This window comes from Ovis canadensis, chromosome 5 (genome assembly GCF_042477335.2).
Source record: "Ovis canadensis isolate MfBH-ARS-UI-01 breed Bighorn chromosome 5, ARS-UI_OviCan_v2, whole genome shotgun sequence".
NCBI lineage: Eukaryota > Metazoa > Chordata > Mammalia > Artiodactyla > Bovidae > Ovis > Ovis canadensis.
In genome coordinates this window covers 78,853,316-78,871,563 of record NC_091249.1, presented here as the reverse complement: position 1 = coordinate 78,871,563, position 18,248 = coordinate 78,853,316, and the positions used below count along the sequence as shown (strand labels likewise).

The 18,248-nt window shown below is 40.7% G+C and overlaps 1 protein-coding gene across 2 annotated transcripts in view; it reads left to right on the top strand.

The window, feature by feature from the left end:
- Positions 1–16,813, top strand: part of GEMIN5 (gem nuclear organelle associated protein 5) — a 39,326-nt gene extending 22,513 nt beyond the window's left edge. Inside the window, exons 16-28 of one of the 2 annotated variants that reach the window (XM_069592472.1) lie at positions 651–878; positions 1,372–1,485; positions 1,863–1,985; positions 2,999–3,097; positions 3,527–3,664; positions 4,612–4,759; positions 7,795–7,914; positions 8,422–8,632; positions 10,329–10,580; positions 12,097–12,259; positions 12,875–13,376; positions 14,751–14,847; positions 15,391–16,813. In XM_069592472.1, the coding sequence (XP_069448573.1) occupies positions 651–878; positions 1,372–1,485; positions 1,863–1,985; positions 2,999–3,097; positions 3,527–3,664; positions 4,612–4,759; positions 7,795–7,914; positions 8,422–8,632; positions 10,329–10,580; positions 12,097–12,259; positions 12,875–13,376; positions 14,751–14,847; positions 15,391–15,558 (2,363 nt within the window). In that variant the 3' untranslated portion in view covers positions 15,559–16,813. The remainder of the gene's footprint in view (positions 1–650; positions 879–1,371; positions 1,486–1,862; positions 1,986–2,998; positions 3,098–3,526; positions 3,665–4,611; positions 4,760–7,794; positions 7,915–8,421; positions 8,633–10,328; positions 10,581–12,096; positions 12,260–12,874; positions 13,377–14,750; positions 14,848–15,390) is intronic. The other variant, XM_069592473.1, reaches the window with a different exon arrangement.
- Positions 16,814–18,248: the final 1,435 nt, after the last annotated feature.

The following is an 18,248-nucleotide window of genomic DNA, read 5'->3' as shown; positions in this document are numbered from 1 at the left end:
TTACCAACTGAGCTACAAGGGAAGCACACCAAGTAATCAAAGTGAACCACAAATAATGAGACAAATAGAAATTATGTGCTACCTCACAGGCTGCACCAGGATAAACACAGCCTCACTGGTTTGTATTGCAGCTCAAAGTATATAACCTAAATCTAATCATGCAAAAGATAAGGCAGACCCAATGTGAGGGAAATCAGACAAAATATCCTGTGATCTTCATGAGTTTCTAGTCATGAAAGTCAAAATAAAACCTGAGCCTGTTCTAGGCTGAAGGAAACTAGAGATGTAACAAGCCAGTGCAACCTGTAGTCCTGGAGTGATTTCCTTTTGCTATAAAGGACACTTCTGGTGTAACTGGTAGAACTTGAATGAAATGGGAATGAATAATCTATCAGTGTTAATTTCCTGATATTAATGGTTGTGCTGTGATGATGTAGGAGAATATCCTTCTTTGTAGGATATACACTAAAGTATTCAGGGGTAAATGGGCATTGTGTTTATGATTTAATGAAATCTGAAAAGGGTTTGGTTTGGTTAACATTTTGATAATATAACTAAGACTTCATTGGGAAGGTGGGGAAAAGGTAAGAATGTTATCAAAAAGAAGAGCAATAAGGTATCTATCCTTTTCTGAACTGTGATTTCTATAGGCAAGAAAAGTATTGAATTAGAGAAAAAGCGGCTCTCTCAACCTAAGCCAAAGCCCAAAAAGAAGAAAAAGCCCACCTTGAGAGTGCCTGTAAAGCAAGAATTATGTGACGGGAATGAAGAAGAGAGTGTAAAGGAGAGCCTGGGCCCTGTTGAGAATGGCGTGTCAGACCAGGAGACAGAGGAGGAAGCCCGCGAGCCAGAGCCACCCTGTGGTGTCACCTCGGCAGGCATGTAGCCGAATCTCGTGTTTCACTCTCTAGCACTTAACAGTCCTGACCAGGAACTAAGTCAGGTCTACCTTTGAAGTGTTAAGGGAATCTAATGGATGATTGGGATGGAAATAGTAAAGTTCTCTAGAGAAAACTTACCAACCTGGGCAGGGTAAGACTGTGGGACAAAGTGAAGCTGGGGCAGCGTATACATAGAACCTTACAAGTAAGGGCACGTTTTTAAAGTTGTGGTGGCTAGAATCTTTATAATTTTCCTTAGATCAGTTAGTCAGAGTTCTAGGTGATAAATCTACAGATTCCTGGAAGGCAGTTTGAGAGGTGGGGAAAGGGAGACTGACTACCCATGCTTCCTGTCTGAAATATTTCATCTTAATATTTGGAGTAATAGATAAAATCACACTGTAAAGACTGGGATAGCTCTTAATTTTTAAAAAGAACTAGATTCTACATTGTTCTCATCCAAACTTTTTTCTTTCTCCCCATGATGTAGTTTCTAAAGAACCAATTATCTGCACTCCAGCAGCCTTAGGTTTTGAAAAGTCAAAAAGCACCATTAATAACAAAGTCACTTTACTGAAAAAGGACGTACCTAAAGAGAAGCCAGGTTGGTATCTAATAACTAAAATAATTTGTTAAAGCATCCTCATTACATGCAAATGAAAACTCAACAGAGTATGGTTTTTTGGTTTTATTTTAGGTTTTAAATATTTGTGTTTTGATTTGGGGTCATTTTTTTAGTACTTGGAAGAACTGTCATTTTGTAGTTGTTGATGTTGGTTCAGAGCCTTCACAGGGACTCTCTGTGTGTTGAAAACACTACCCCCAGCTGCTAATAATTTAATTTGACAGCTTCCTTCTAAGAGTGGGAACGTTCTCTGCTCAGCAGTATTCCTCCAGTAGCTTGCATACACAGTGGACATGCATTCAGTTTGGGGTTTGTAATCAGTTCTTCAGATGGTCTGTACTTGTATTACATTTCAGAAGCCTTAATCAAGAAGCGAAAAGCTCGTTCCATGCTTCCACTGAGTACAAGTCTGGACCACAGATCCAAAGAGGAGCTTCATCAGGACTGTTTGGTATTAGCCACTGCCAAACATTCCAAAGGTATAGAAATAAACTTCCCTGGCCCATCCATAGTCTTCTGGGAACTGGCACATAAGTGGTTTTTTGGATGTTGAATGGATGAGTCAACAGATGTCCAAAATTGTTGTGTTTCTGCATCAAGCCTGCTGCGGCTCTGCACTCTGACCGCTGTCAACATTCCCCAGTGCCCTGGAGACATAATGCTCTGCTTTTCTGTTGTCAGGTTGTTGCCAGCCATCTGTGTGCTGGAATTGGTATAATGGCGGAAATATCTCAGTGTCAGTCAGTTCCATCAACTGTTTCTCCCCAGTAAACAGCATGTACACGTAGAAAAGAACATCATTTGTTTATTGGAAATATACCCTTAATATGGCAGTTCCTTTAAAAATTTTTGATGGAAATTTTTGTTTATAGGTTTTTGGTTTTAACTTTTCAATGTCCTCACTAATGTGTGTTATTCTGACATTACAGCAACTTTTTTTCTTTTTAATTTTGAATTTTATGTGTTGAAAAGGGATGCACATGATAAAATGAAATTCAAACAGTATAAAGAGAAAATAAATCTCCCTCCCATCCCTCACCCCACTCTTCCATTTCTCCCCTGAAGCCACTCTATTATCATTCAGTTGCCTTTTTCAAAAACAATCTATATTGAATCCCTCTGTGGAAGATCCTAGTTTATATTACAGACTTTGCTTGTTAGTTTTTTTGGTCTGTTGTTGTTTTTTTTTTTAACTGCACTTACATACACTGAATTTGAGGTTGGCTTTTTAACATTCCTTCTTCCTTCCCACCCCCAAATCTTTCTTTGAGCAAACTTCAAACTAAACTGTCTCATTGGATTTTGCCAAGACTGAGCCTGAAGTATTTTCATATTTTGCTATCAGTAGGGGTCTCTGTTAGGGTACATAAGAGCACAGGACTCTGTCTCAGAATCTGAAATGGGCATTACAGACATAGAATCAGAATTAACTGAACAGAAAACAGTAATGTATTAAACCACTTTCATCTGAATTTTTGTCTTTTTGAATTAGCAGGGCCAAGTGAAGATGTGTCTACTGATCTTGAGGAAAGATTTCACCTCGGGCTTTTCACAGACAGGGCTACCCTGTACAGAATGATTGAGGTTGAAGGTGAGGCAGTCCAATCAAGACAATCCTGTCTATCTTTGTGCTTTCCTAACACTTTGTATGTTTCCTAACTCCTTTTATGGCTCCCATCTTGTGGCATGCAATGACTAGTTTTACGTGTCAGCTAACTAGGCTTTGAATTCTGTGTGCAAGTTCAGACACCGCTTGCTTACATCCATCATAGGACCCTAAACTTAGTGTTCATTCTGAGTGACTGAGTACAAGTGAAAGTGGGTGGGTGGACAGATGGCTGAGTGGGCTTCAGGCCCCACTACAAACACTCCTGGAAAGGGACTGACCCATCAGCGAGTGACTACATATTCTAGAAATTTATTCCTCTCTTTCATCCTGCCTTTCTTTTTCTTTTTCTAGAAGACAATACAGACAAATGTTTCTGAAACATCTTCCAAATATTATTTCTCCTCCAAACAGGAAAAAGTCACTTGGAAAATGGCCACCCTGAGTTATTTCACCAGCTCATGCTTTGGAAAGGAGATCTAAAAGGTGTTCTGCAGACTGCAGCAGAAAGAGGGGAGCTGACAGACAATCTCGTGGCTATGGCACCAGTCGGTATGTTCTTTACCACAAAAGCTCTAGCCTCTCTAGGGTACATCCACTAAAGATAGACATTTTCTTGAAAGACAGTTTGGCCAAGTATAATGATTAGGTTTAAAATCCACATACCCTTTGACTCAGCAGTTCTAACTGTAGGAATTTAACTGTACCTACACATGCAAAATGACAGATAACATGGACCATGATCGCAGCAGTATCTGTAACAGCAAAGATCACAAGAACCTCGATGTCTGTCAGTGTAAGACTGGTTAAATCTTGTATATCTATACAGTAGAAACGCCTTCAGGTAACAAAAAACTGAGTATTCTGACACAGAATGGAGCTCCAAAGTTTAGTAAGTGAGAAGAATCTAGGTATAGATGCACAACATAATATTTAATACTCTGGCATTTATACATGTGTGGTTGTATATTCATAGACTGTTGCCAAAGGTTTCAAAAGAAACCAGTAATAATAGTTGTCTCTAGGGAAAGGAATTTGGATAAGTCTGGGTAGGAGGGCTCCAGGATAACAAGGAAATTTTTTATGCCAGGCTGCATTTTTTAGCTTTTTATTCAAGTATGCAAAAGAGAGAGGGAGAGAAGTACACAGGTCATGAGTGTACCTGAATTTCACTAACTGAATACACCCTTGTTAACTAGCACCTGTATCAAGAAATATAACATTATCAGCACCCTAGAAGCTTCTCTCGTGCACTTTTTCACTCAATCTGCATACACCCAAACAAGGGTAAGCACTATCTGACTTCCATACTCTTGTACATCTGAATGTTGTACTATTTCTTTATGTATTACATAATCAAAGAAACAGTTTACATTTCAAGGTATAGGGATGGGGAGAGACAGATGAAACAAATGATCATAACAGCAACTTAGTTACTACCTAAATGTTCTGCTTAATGCAGTGACTAACAACAAGCACTTTCCTTTTTCTTCCTAAAGCCGGTTACCATGTGTGGGTGTGGGCCGTGGAAGCTTTTGCCAAACAACTGTGTTTTCAGGACCAGTATGTCAAGGCTGCCTCTCACCTGCTTTCTATCCACAAAGTGTATGAAGCTGTGGAGCTGCTCAAGTCAAACCATTTCTACAGGTCTGTATGACCCAACAGTTGAACTAACAGCTGGATGTGATATGAAATTAACCTATATAACAGTTCTGTTTCTTGACAACCACCATAAAACCTTTACTGTAATTAAACCTCACATGTATACAAATATTATGTTCACTAGCTTAACAAGATCAACACATCCACCACCTATACTTAACAAAATGTTAACTCTCCGCAATATTTGCCACTGATGTTTTTAATTTCTTTATAAAGTATCACAAATAGAGAAAACAGCATGATACAAATGAACAACTTAATGAATTATTAAAAGAGGAAATTGTTTAACCTGGGAAAGAAGAAGTATAGTATTCCAGACTTGGCTGAATTGCCTTTCCCCAGTTCTGTCCTCATCCCTTCTCTAGCAGTAACCACTCTGAGACTGATGCTGTATAAGTTAATATTGTTTCACTGTAATACATATGTAAGTACAGAAAGCGAAAGCAACAAAATATGTCTTCTGTTAAAATTTTTACTAGTATTTATTTTTATTTATTTGACAACTAAGACTCTTAGTTGCTGCACGTGGGATCTAGTTTCCTGACCAGGGATCAGACCCTAGCCCCCTGCATTGGGAGCTCAGAGTCTAAGCCACTGGACCACCAGGGAAGTTCCCAAAATATTTCTTATATACAGCATACAACTGGGCTTTGTTTTTTTATCTAGTCTGACAGTCTCTGCCTTTTAATTGCAGTGTTTTAATGTAAATATTGGTGTGACTGATTTAAGTCTACCATCTTGCTATTTTTTTTTTCCTCTTTTCTTTTGGACTTTATCTCCAATACTGGCTTCTCAGCTATAATCCCTTATTTTTTTAATGGTTACTTTAGGATTTATGATGAGCATTTCTAATTTATCAGTTTACCTCCAGTAACACTGTACCAGTTCTTGCGTCACCCTTTTCTTTCTTCCTATCCATTCCACTGTTGCTGTCGTATATTAGACATACTATGTACATGTTATAACCCCACACTACAATGTTAGAATTTTTGCTTTAAACAATGAGTTGTCTCTTTAAGTTTTTAAACATTTTCTTATTTTTGCCCATATACTTAATGCCAACATTTTCCATCCTCTTATGTAGATCCAAATTTACAAGTTGTTATCAATTCCTTCTTTGCCTGATGAACTCCAACATTTTTTTTCTAGTGTGATTCCACTGGTGACATACTCCATCAACTTTTGTTTGTCTGTAAAAGTCTTTAATTTTGCCATTATTTTAAAGAATCTTTCAGTGGGTATAGACTTCTAGGTTTCTAAGGTTTTGTCTTTCTGTGCATCACATATCATTCCATTTTTTCTTGGCTTGCACTGCTGACTACTGTATTTATTCTTATCTTTGCTACATAGGATTTTTTTTTCCTGTTTGTAGAACTTTATCCACCACTGATTTTTCAGCCATTTCATATGGCTTTGATGAGACTTTCTTTTTGTTTATCCTCTTCTGGTTTGTTGTCTTCCTTTAGAGCATGCTGGACACTTTTGGCAAGCAGTCAAGTTCCCTGCAGATCAGCTTGATCTTCTCATGGCTGTTTTTAAGCTTTTTTAGGGCAGGTGCAGAAAAATCCATACACTAGAATTAGTTTGCCCTCCTACCTTCTAGTATCTTTGCTGAATGCATTGTGTAATTCAACAAATCAGAACTAGATGTCGGGGTGGTCAAAACTTGTATATACGTCTCCTACCCTGAATGAGCCCTGGGAATTAGTCAGCGTACGGCTCCCTGATTATTCTTTGTCCAGCCTTAAGGCCTTTCCTCCATGCACAGCTTTGTGTTTAAACCAGAGACTCAACAGTATGCATAAGCACCACTGTGGAGCTCTTTCTCTGAACAGCTTCTTGCTTCTTACTGTCGTGCACCACAAATTCCAACTGCTTCGTCTCCATTCAGCCCTAACTGTGAAGGCTCTGCTGGAGTTTCTTCTGGGAAGATGGTTTTAGGCAGAAAGCCAGGGCCAGGGCCAGGGTTGAGCTCACAGCATGTTTTCTTTTCTCCAGGATGACAGTCCTGTGCTGCTTCGTGTCCAATGTTTGCAAACACTTGTTTTGTACCTACTTTCTCCAGTGTTTTAATTTTGTGACAGGAGAATACATGTGGTCTTAGTTATCACCCCGTCATGGCTGGAAATAGAGGTCTTCTTAATATTGCTCTGAATCACTTTAGTCTAAAACACTGACTCCAGCTACAACTTTAGGTTGGATGCAAACCAGAAGTTGTATGTCATTTGGAAAATAGTAGTTCAGTGAGTTACACAGATCCTCCAAATGTTAACACATTTCATTAAAATATATATATAAAAAAATGACATTCCTTACTTCATCAGAAAAGTCTTTCTAACTTGGGGAAGCTGTCAGGTTCCCAGTGAGAGAGACAAGATTCCTAAAACTCTAATTTTCACTTGAAAGCTCAGATTTTATCACTGGCAACAGTACTGTTTTGGTTGGTTTCCATGAAATGATACGCTTACTTTGTTCATTCTTGAGAAAACATCTGCCAGATACTCAACGCTAAGTAACTATCGTTTGTATGTTAGTCATTCTTTCAAGAAGTAATGAGGTTCCATCAATATTAACCTGACATTTAGTGAAATTAATAATTTTTCCGGAAATTTACCTTTATTAAAAAAAAAAACCACAACAGCCACTACCTCCTGGCTCCTTGCTCTGGGTGCCAGCAGTGTACCCACCATTGCTTTTGCATCATCAGTACAAATGTCAGCACAGTAAGAAAAGGCAAATAATCTTGACATTATTATGAAAATAGTCTTGACCTCATGAACCCCCCTGTAAGGGCCTTGGGTACTCCCAGGAATTCACAGACCACAGTTTAAGTATTGCTGACCTAGGTGAAGAACAGGTGGAAAGCGCAGCTTGCCCTTTCTAACTTGCCCTAAAATGCAGGAATACAGTTGTTTTATGGGAAGTTGGAGTAAGACAGACAACAGAGAAGGCGTAGCCTATCTTGCAACCCGCTCCTAGAGCTATTTTCAGATTGGCTCATTACCTCTTCTTGCCTCTAGGGAAGCTATTGCAATTGCCAAGGCCCGGCTGCGCCCAGAGGACCCAATCATAAAGGACCTGTACCTCAGCTGGGGAGCCATCCTAGAAAAAGACGGCCACTATGCCTTAGCAGCAAAATGGTAAGTCTGAGTGCACCCAGACAGAGAAGAGCTGCAAAGAGCAGGACAGGAGTGGAAGTTAGTTTAGAGGTGGGGGTGAAGTGACTAGCAAATTAAAAAGCATATGTGTATTAAACCCAGCTTCATTAAGATTCAGCATGGTCTACCTACTTGGTATTTACATAAGTCACCATAACTATTCAAGAAATCCTAGTAGCGGATTCAGAAGGTACTCCTTTCTTCAGGGATGTCTTGCATCATTAAATTTGAAAAAAGGGAAGGAACGACTCTTTTGCTTGGGTTCATCTCAGCAGCTGCTGGGGTTCCTTCATGTCCTTAACCTCCATGATGCTGCCTGGGGTTCTCTGCCGTGCTAGCCTCAGCCTTCACAGGGACAGCCACAGGCAGTGACACGGCTAGGACCACAGGAAGCCATGCGAGTCAGAGTGGACAGAAAGAAATGATCTGACCCTCTGGGGAGCAGGAGTAGGCAGTCTTTTTATGTTTGGTTTTTCTTTTGTGTCTTAGCTATTTAGGGGCCACTTCAGCTTATGATGCAGCCAAAGTTTTGGCCAAAAAGGGGGATGCAGCATCACTTAGGACAGCAGCAGAGCTGGCCTCCATCGTGGGAGAGAACGAGTTGTCAGCTTCCCTGGCTCTAAGATGTGCCCAGGAACTGCTTCTGGCCCGGAACTGGGTGGGAGCCCAGGAGGCCCTGCAGCTCCATACAAGTCTAAAGGTCAGTCTTTTTGCCTCTCCTGCTTTTAGGAGGGAGCCCCAGATCCTCTCCAGTCACATTCCAAGTGCATTACCCAGTTGCACAAGCTGAGCCAATCTGGCAGGTACTCTTAGAAGTATCCAGCAAGCCCTAGCCATACTATCCCATCTAAGTACCCCAGGGCTTGCAGTTGCCATATTCAGAGTAAGAGATAATGTGGTCATCGACAGTGGTTCTCATTGCTTAGCAGTTGAATAGCCTTTAGTCAGCTCAGCCCCTGTGCTTTCTTCATTGATGTCATCAGCACAGAAATGAAGAGGGAGAGGGTCTGCTTTGAAGAGGGAGATGGATCAGCTTTAACAGAAGTCACCGTGCTCTGCCTGTAGGAGCCCTCCTCAGCTGCATGCCATAGTGAATTTGGGTAAAATCAAAACATTCTGTTAGGGACTTCCCTGGTGGTCCAGTGATTAAGAATCCACCTTGCAGTGCAGCATATGTGGATTCTATGCCTGGTCAGGGAACTCAGATCCCACATGCCACAGAGCAACTAAGCCTGTGTGCCACAAGTACTGAGTCTGCGCGCCACAACTAGAGAGTCCATGTGCCACGAAAGATCCTGTGTAACCACAACTAAGACCTGAAGCAGCCAAATTTAAAAAACATTTTTTTCCATTAAATCTTTTGTTTCCATCTGGCTAAATAATCAGTAACTTTTCCAATAAATGTCTTTGTCAACATATCAACATTGTCTTTTTCGATATATCAACACTGTGATGATCTTAAAAGCCTTAGCAAAAATGAGTTTTGAAAACATGTAAACATTTGATTCATTTTAGAGAATTTTGCTTGTCAGATATCATATGAACTTTTTTAGTTCCTCTGTCCCTTCAGGAGAATAACTGGGCCAAACGACAGTTCCTAGCTGAATGTCCAAAGCCCAAGAAAAACACTAGGTGAGGAGGTGGCTTTCTGGGAAGTGCAGAAGAAACGTGGAGGCAAAGGTGGAACATCTTCAAAGACAGTATCACGTGGCACGCTGTTTGCAGAGTGACCAGAGAGACTAATTTATCTGCCACCAGCCCCACCACAACAAAAAAAGAGTTTCCAAAATGGTTATTTAGCACTTCTTTCTTTTTCCTCTTACTATCCTTAACAAAGCAAGAAGACTGGGCCTTTTGTCTGTGTTCTGTTCTATTCCAGTTGGTTAAACCTACTTGGATGTAGCCCCTGACCACTGCCCCAGGTCTCAGACCCACACAGCTCGTCTGCTCCAGCACTTCTGCCCATGATGCTTTAACTTTTGCATTCCTTCATCTGAAGTCTGGGCGGAGGAAGGAACTAGATAGATGAGTCCAGCCCATCTTTTCTCACACTGGCCACAAATCTTAAGTGGCTGGCCCATATGTGGCTTAAATATCAGTGAGTAGGGCTATAGTTAGGGTTTCATGTTATAAAATATGGTTGCTTGAGCTCCAAGAACTGTGGGTAGGAATTCCCAAAAAGGCTAGGATCCCAAAGATCCTAGAAAAATCATCTATTAGATCACCTCCTCCCTCCCCTCCACCCCCACACTCAAGACTCACATCAGGTTGGCAGCCCACTGAGGGGGTATGGTTGCTGCAGATACAGAGGGGGAGAATCTGAGAGACAGGGAAAGTCCTAGATAGTGGAGCACTTCCCTGTGTAACAGTTCCTCTCCTTTGTTTTTGGGTTCCAGGGTCAGAGATTGGTGTTTTGCCTTCTTGAACTACTGTCCAAGCACCTGGAGGAAAAGCAGCTCTCTGAAGGCAAAAGTTCCTTTTCTTACAATGCTTGGCCCACAGACAGCGAAGGGTCCTTTGTGGAGAGGGTGACTGCAGTATGGAAGAGCACCTTCAGCCTCGACTCCCCAGAGCAGTACCAGGCAGCATTTCAGCAGCTGCAAAAGATCAAGTACCCATCTGCTACAAGTAACACTCCCTCCAAACAGGTGTGCCTTCTGCCTGAGCTTCTGATATTAGTCACTCAGTAGTAGGACTTCTCTAACCCCTGTCTAGTATAATAAGGAAACATGTAGAATGCCAGTTTGCATTTCAGAAAAGACTAAGCCAGGCCCAGGAAAGTGGAAAGATCCCCTCAGGGTAATTAGAGCCCTTGTCTCTGAAGTTAGTCTTTGACCAGCATTCCCTTCTAAATGAAAAAATAAAACAGTCTGAAAACAACCACCACCAAAAAAAGCGGGTAATAAGTACCCATCAATTGGAATTAACAGATATTCATATTCTGTCATTTTTGCTTCACAGAGTCTTTTGGTTTGGTTTTGTATATTGTGCTTTTAGTTAAAGAAATACAACCAAGTCGAAGTCCCTCAGTGTTCCCTTGCCCAGTCCCATTCCCCTCCCCTAGCTCACCAACATTTTAGCCCCTGCATCAGACCATGTGTTATTTTGTGGCTTGCTTATTATGTGACCGTTTATAAAATCTGTCTGTATTGATAGGAAGAGAACAAATCGATTCATTACAGCTGCTCTACTCATCCTATGAAAACATCTCAGTTTATCCACTTTTTTTTTTTTAATGAGAAACATTATTATATTCTTGAGGAACGAGATGTTCTCAAGTAGTATAGCACTTTGGAAAACTGTGTGGCTGTTTCTTATAATTAAACATATATGCACGATGACCGAGCAACCCCACTGCCTAGATATTTCACCAAAAGAAGTGAACTCAGGTGTCTGCACAGTCTAGGACAGAAACGTTCATAGACTGGTTCATATAGCCAAACAGAAGCAACCCAAATGTCCATTAGTTGGCAAATGGGTATACAAACTACAGTATTTCCACAGAGTGGAAAACTGTACAACAACAAAAAGGAACAAATTACGAATGCAAAAAGAGTATCAGTGAATCTTGAAAGCACTGTGATAAGTCAGAGAATCAAGTCACAGAAGACTACAGACTCTACTGTTCCATTCATATGAATTCTAGACAAGACAAAATGATACTGGCAAAAACTAGATCGGAGGTTGCCAAGGGATGGGGAGAGGGGAGGTGACTGCAAAGGGGTTTAAAGTGAAAATATCATATCCTATGTCTTGATTTTGGTGGTGGCTATACTAAATGTATGTATATATACATATGTTTGTCAGAACTCATCAAATTGCACACTTAAAATTGAAAATTTTCTTAATTACACTCCAGATTTTCTTTTAATTATAAAGCTTTTAGTTCCAGAAAAAGTTTAATTAAAACTTTATGTTTTAATTAAATGCAAATATCAAGGCATTTTCTTAGCCTGAACAGACTTTAAAACTAGACTGTATATTGCTGTGCAACTAAATATGAATGTTTCCAATGAGGAAGCAAATGGTGGTGGGGATAGGAGGATTTTTCTTAAATGTGAACTGTGTGTACTTCCCAAATGCTGTAAATAGGACCCTTTCTGGTGTCATCCCAGTGCTTGCTGTGCAAAGATGTTTACCTGAGACTCTGGCTCTTTTCTCCAGCTCCTGCTCCACATTTGCCATGACCTGACCTTGGCAGTGCTAAGCCAGGAAGCGGGCTCCTGGGACGCAGCTGTGGAAGGACTGCTTCGGGCTGTGATCCGGAGCTACGACTCAGGAAACTTCACCATCATGCAGGAAGTGCACTCAGCCTTTCTTCCGCAGGGTAAAGGAACCCCAGCCCTACTGGGGGCACACCCACTGAAGATGATATAACCACTGCCAGTGGTGTGGCACCAGGAGTACATAGGTTATTGAAAGACATAGATGGGCCATTGTGTCATTTAGTAGAAAGTTTGAATTCTCTAACCCAAAGTCCTAAGAGGTAGTTAGCGTGACTGAGCTGTTTCCCTTTACTGGTCCTACCTGCTTTAGTGTTCCCTATATACTTTCTCCTACACACAGCTAGAGAGAGAAATAGCAGTGTACTCACAAGTTATAAAGAATGGAGAAAACATTCCTTGAGCTACATAACTGGTTACTGACCTAAAACATTAGGGGTTTTCAGAACACAGTGGCATCTTAGCCCCAGAGCCTACAGTGGGACTGATGAAACACTTCTTTCTGTCATGCTTTACATGGCTTGGAGCAATGAGGACACTGTCTTAGGCCAGAAGCTCTGGCTGACTTTTGGTGGAAAGCATGCGGTCCCACGGATCACTGCCGTTCTTTTTCTTGGGATCTGGCTGGCCTCTTGGGTTACAGGGAACGTGTGGGCATGAAATCAGATTTCTGGCAGACAAAGAAATAAACAACCCTAAATCCTTTTCTTCTCTTCTAGGCTGTGACCACCTAAGAGGCAAACTGGGTGATCATCAGGGTCCCACCACACCAGCTTTCAAAAGCCTGAAGGCCTTTTTTATTTACGGACGTCTATATGAATTCTGGTGGTCTCTCTCTGGGCCTTGCCCTGAGTCCAGTGTCTGGGTAAGAGCTGCTCACAGAAGTAAAACCTCTACTGAACAGAGCCTAGAGGTTGACAGGGTCAGCCCTGAAGAAACTGACCCCAAAGCTTCCCAGCCAGAGCCAAGCAGGACTCCAGAACTAGACGTGAGACTTATAGAAGAAGGTGAGCAAATGCAGAACGCTTGTAAGGAGCTCTTGTCAGAAAAGCATGCTGACCTCCAAAATGCACAGAGAACTGTTGCTGAAGTCCAAGAGACCTTGGGAGAAATGATCCGCCAACACCAGAAGAGTCAACTCTGTAAATCCACAGCAAATGGCCCTGATAAGAATGAACCTGAACAGGAAGGAGAGTCCCTCTCTCATCCTCAGAACCAGTGGTAAGTACTGATTCAGTACGTTGTGGAACTAAAATCCCCTGCTCGACTCTCACATGGTACTTGGTGAGACTGATCGGGTCACTTGGAAGCCCCACACAGCAGTCATTAAGGCACAGGCTTTGGGGTCAGACGTGGAGGTCCAGTCTTGGTCCTGCTCAGTGACCTCAGGAGTCTTAATGTCTCTTGAGCTTTAGTTCCCTTATCCATAAATGGAGTACCAACCCTATCCTTGCTTGTTTTGACAAACAAAATCACAAATATTGTTAATAAAATAATACAATGAAACCCTTTTGGGCAAGATTCCCAAAAAATCAGTCATATAAAATAGGGAGTTGCAACATTACATCATTAATGAAAACCACTGTTTTTCTTCTTTTGGCCAGCCTCCCTGGCTTGTGGAATTTTAGTTCCCTGACCAGGGATTCAGTCTGCACCCTCAGCAGTGAAAACACAGAGTCCTAAACACTGGACTGCCAGGAAATTCCCAAAAACCATTGTTTTTTAATTTTTCAGTACTATCCCAAAAAAAACACACAAAAAGGGTAGTATATAGAATTACACACCAAACTGTAAAACATCCCAAATGATCAGATTGCTGCAGTGTCCTAATCACATCTTTTGAAAATAAGGGCCAGGTAGATGATCACTGATCACTTTAGAGCCCCTTTGTATTGTCACAGGGTACTCGGCTGTGCCATCTGCAGTAATTAGCAGTTACGGATTAGTTGTTATGCTGAGTACCTTTTACCTTATGTTCCCGCCAGCAGAGGGCCTAAAATATCTTAACTAGTAGTTAATAAATTTATAGCTATTATTACTAACTTTTAAAAATTAAAATTACATTTGTTGCTCTAAAAATACAATTGAAATCTTGAGTCAAAGTTCTGAGTACTTCTCTAGTGAGGTAAACTCTAAGCAGCACTATACGTTTGGTTTTAGTAATAAGAAAAACATTAAACAGTTCTCTAACCAACAGCTCTCAACCTTTGATCAGAGGGCCCCTTTGAGAAGTTTAAGACACTCTTCCCAGAAAAACGTGCATCCGTACACCCCGAGGGTAGGGACCCCTGCTCTGTCCAACCCATTACCCAGAGAAATCCAGGCCCTACGCACTTGGCTGCAGGTTGAATCCCCTGAAGAACCTTAATTCTTCCTGGAGCTGTGTGTCTAAGAAACGGGAATTTGGAAAGTGGTGAGGAACGATAGCGCATTTTGAAAACTTTATATCACATCACATTAAATTCCCTTCTCTTAGCCTTAGTATTTAAAGATGAGAGTTAAAGACCCAGGTGACAAAAGTAATTTACAACATAATGGATTTAAAAGTTATGTGCAATAAGACATATGACTTGTAACTTTTTTTATTATCACTAGTAAAGAAGAAAAAAATGAACCAGTTTCTTTGCCTGAATTAACCAAAAGACTTACAGAGGCAAATGAGAGAATAGCTAAGCTTCCTGAGAGTATTAAGGTAAGATACATTAGCAGTTCATTTGGTAAAATATTACTTTTTGTATTATCAGTTGACTACACCAAATTTTTTAATGTATCTGAATTCTGTACACATTTCTGTCTATTTAAAAACTGAGGATCTAATTGCCTTTGGTGAGCTATAATGTTTTGTGAGAATAGAGTGATTGATATCCCAAGCAATTTTATACCTCAGCCTTCAGAGAAATCTATTAGGAGGTAAAGTAAAATGGTACCATGTATTTGATCGTTTACAAATGGATAGGTACGTTTGAATGTGACCCCTAGTAGTAACAGAAGCATCATGTTTTAAATTCATTTGAGTAGGGCTCTTCTTAGAAAAAGATTGTATCGTTTGAGGATATCCCAGTTTTGAGTATCATCTCTCCTTAGAGTAACTGATGAAGAGTCTTAAAAGAGAAATGGCTCAGCCACGCCAGGGATATGTCAGTAGCAGAGGCTGAGTCACCAGTGACTTCTGTGCAGGTGTACAGAGCTTTTGTTTGGCAAATGCTTCCTTGTTTATCCCCGTGTCATCTTTCAGACCTGGCCTTTCCCAGACGTGCTGGAATGCTGCCTCATCCTGCTTCACGTCGGGTCCCAATGTCCTAGCTTTGTGACCCAGGAAATGCAGCAACAGGCTCAAGAGCTCCTTCAGAAGTACGGCAACACAAAAGTTTACAAACGACATTACCAGACCCTCTACACATGAACTTCCAAGGATCTGTAAGAAAGCCAAATCTGAAACATCCAACACCTTTCACCTCTGCATTTACACTTCACCAGACATTCACTTTGATCCCTAGATATTTCCGCAGTGATCCAAGTAATACAAATGAGGGGTCAAGTTTGAATCAACTCTACACTTGGACCCAGTGAAATCTGACTCTGGACTCAATTGTAGTTTCCTACTGGAGGAAAGATCATGAAAAGCCAGCAGTAGTTACTCAAGAACTAACACCTGCTAAGTGATTGCCTTACGCAGGTTTCACCCAAAGAGGAGAAACTCTTTCAGTCACCCAAAGTGTTATATTCGTAAACACAAGCTACCTTTATAAATGCTTCGCCTGATCATAAACATGTCATTCTGGTTTAAGATACAACTGCTGCATATTATGACTACTGGTATCATTTTTCTTTACCTGTTTTTGTTAATTTGGGTTCACTTCTACTCTTTCAAAGACTGAAGCTTGAATGTGAAAGAGGTCTTACCATCATGCTGACTCTACCCTTTGTCTGAACTTCAGGACAGAACTTTGGTTTCAGTGGGTAATGGAATTGCTTCTTTGAACAAATCACTGACTAACACTTTAGAAGAACAAATAACTAATTCAGATGTGACTTACCCCTTCAGTTTTATAAGAAATGAATGGTGATCAAAATAGCTCAGGATGAAATGACTGTTTCATTGGTTCTTAAACTTTTTTTTTTTTTTTGGATCATAGGGACTTTTTGAGAATTAAAGCCACAGATGATCTTTGAAGAAAAATGCATACTCCTCATTTTGCATATGTAACTTTGGAATCACTGGACTCCAACTTTAGCATAATAGGACCCTATATACTATTTAATTACAAATCCCTGTGGGGGTTTGTGGGGGGTTTATTGTTGTTTGGTTTTGGTTTTCTGTTGTTATTGTTTTCCCCTCACTAATGAGCATTTTCTTAAGATCTGTTCTTCCCATTGGTTATTTACAAAGCTGAAAAATGTCAGGAACAGATGTTTTTGTAATATCACAGTTGCTATAACATAGAAACCAGGCAGTTTAGGGTGAGTTGAGCGGGAGCACTTTCCCAGTACTATTTTCTTTTGGGGATTCATTGTGAAAGCTTTCCTGCTCCAGTGTCCTATTTATTTGTCAATTATTTCCAAGGGTTGGGTTTGTTGTGGGCAAGAATGAAATTGATTACAGAAACTCTAGGAAGGAAAAATAAACTTTTCCTTAGAGGCAGTTTTCAGAGATCTGACTTACTGGGATTTGTTTTTGTTTTTTTATTAGACCTAGCTTTAGGATTTTAAAACCCTAAATCCAAAAAAGGAAATATTGTACAATTTAGATCCTCATAGTTCTTTACATAGGTACGTGAATTTTAGGAAGATGTATGAAGAATCTTTGTAGCAAAGTGGAGAACTAGGTACCAGTTCTACAGTCTGTTAAAAGGAACAAATGCTTCACTTAGAGTAAAGAGCAGTATTATTAAACTAGAAATTTCTAAATTCCTTCATGATTTACCAAAACCAACACCTCTGGGTAGGGGCATCCTACATCCTCCTTGATCCCTGCTTTGGTAAGAACAAGTATTGCTCTACAACTAAGCAAGGAGACTTCCAAAAGCAAAGACGAAAGAAATTACACAACTCCATTTCCTCTCAAACTCCTTTTTCCAATTCCAGATAATGTATCAAACTATTTCGGGAGTTGGCGATGGGCAGGGAGGCCTGGGGTGCTGCAGTCCATGGGGTCACAAAGAGTCGGACACGACTGAGCGACTGAACTGAATTCTAATTTGAATACATGGTTTTCATTTCCATCTTCCTAATTATCAGAACCACAGGGAGGTAACTCAAGCTTTCTGAGTGGATAAGATACATCACTAAGCAACTAAAGATTTAGTTTTGGTACTTTTACCCCACCCAAAGTAACTTTTTCTCTAATATAAACCACCATCCTATTACCCAGAAAGCTGCACTCACCTCTCAGTATCTGAACCTGCTTACTTTTTCTTTTTTTGTCGCATGGCTTGTGGGATCTTAGTTCTCCAACCAGGGATCAAATCCGGGCCCTCGGCAGTGAGAGCACCATGTCCTAACTACTGGACCTCCAAGGAATTTCCTAAACCTGCTTTCTTATTACTAATTCACCATTCTTCATATACCAATGACTGGTATAACTTACAAATCAAATCTTGTCTACTCCCAACTAAAAAACTTTTAAAGTATTTTCCCATTGGTACTGGAAAGCCCTGCCTAATCCTAGCCCTTACCTCTCAGCTTTCTGCCTAGATGTTCTCATCCTTGCTTCAAGACTCCAGTCACACTGGTCTCTGAGCTGCCACCAAGTTCTCTTGTCATCTCAGGGATTTCGGCCTATGTTGTTTCTCTGCCTGGTCCAGTTGTGCTCATCTCTTAGATCTCAGCTTAAAAGTCCTCTCTCGGGGACTTTCCTGGTGGTTCAATAGTTAAGATTCTGTGCTTCCAATGCAGGGGGCATGATCAAGGAACCAAGATCCCACATGCTGCACACCACAGCTGGAAAAATGTCCTTTCTCAAAGACTGTCCTTTGACTTCAACCTCAGGTACATCAATATCCTATACTTTACAGCTCACAAATTATATTTTTGTGATTTACTATCTGGCAACACAGGTAGATTGTAAACTCCAATGAGGATAGAGATTGTTTT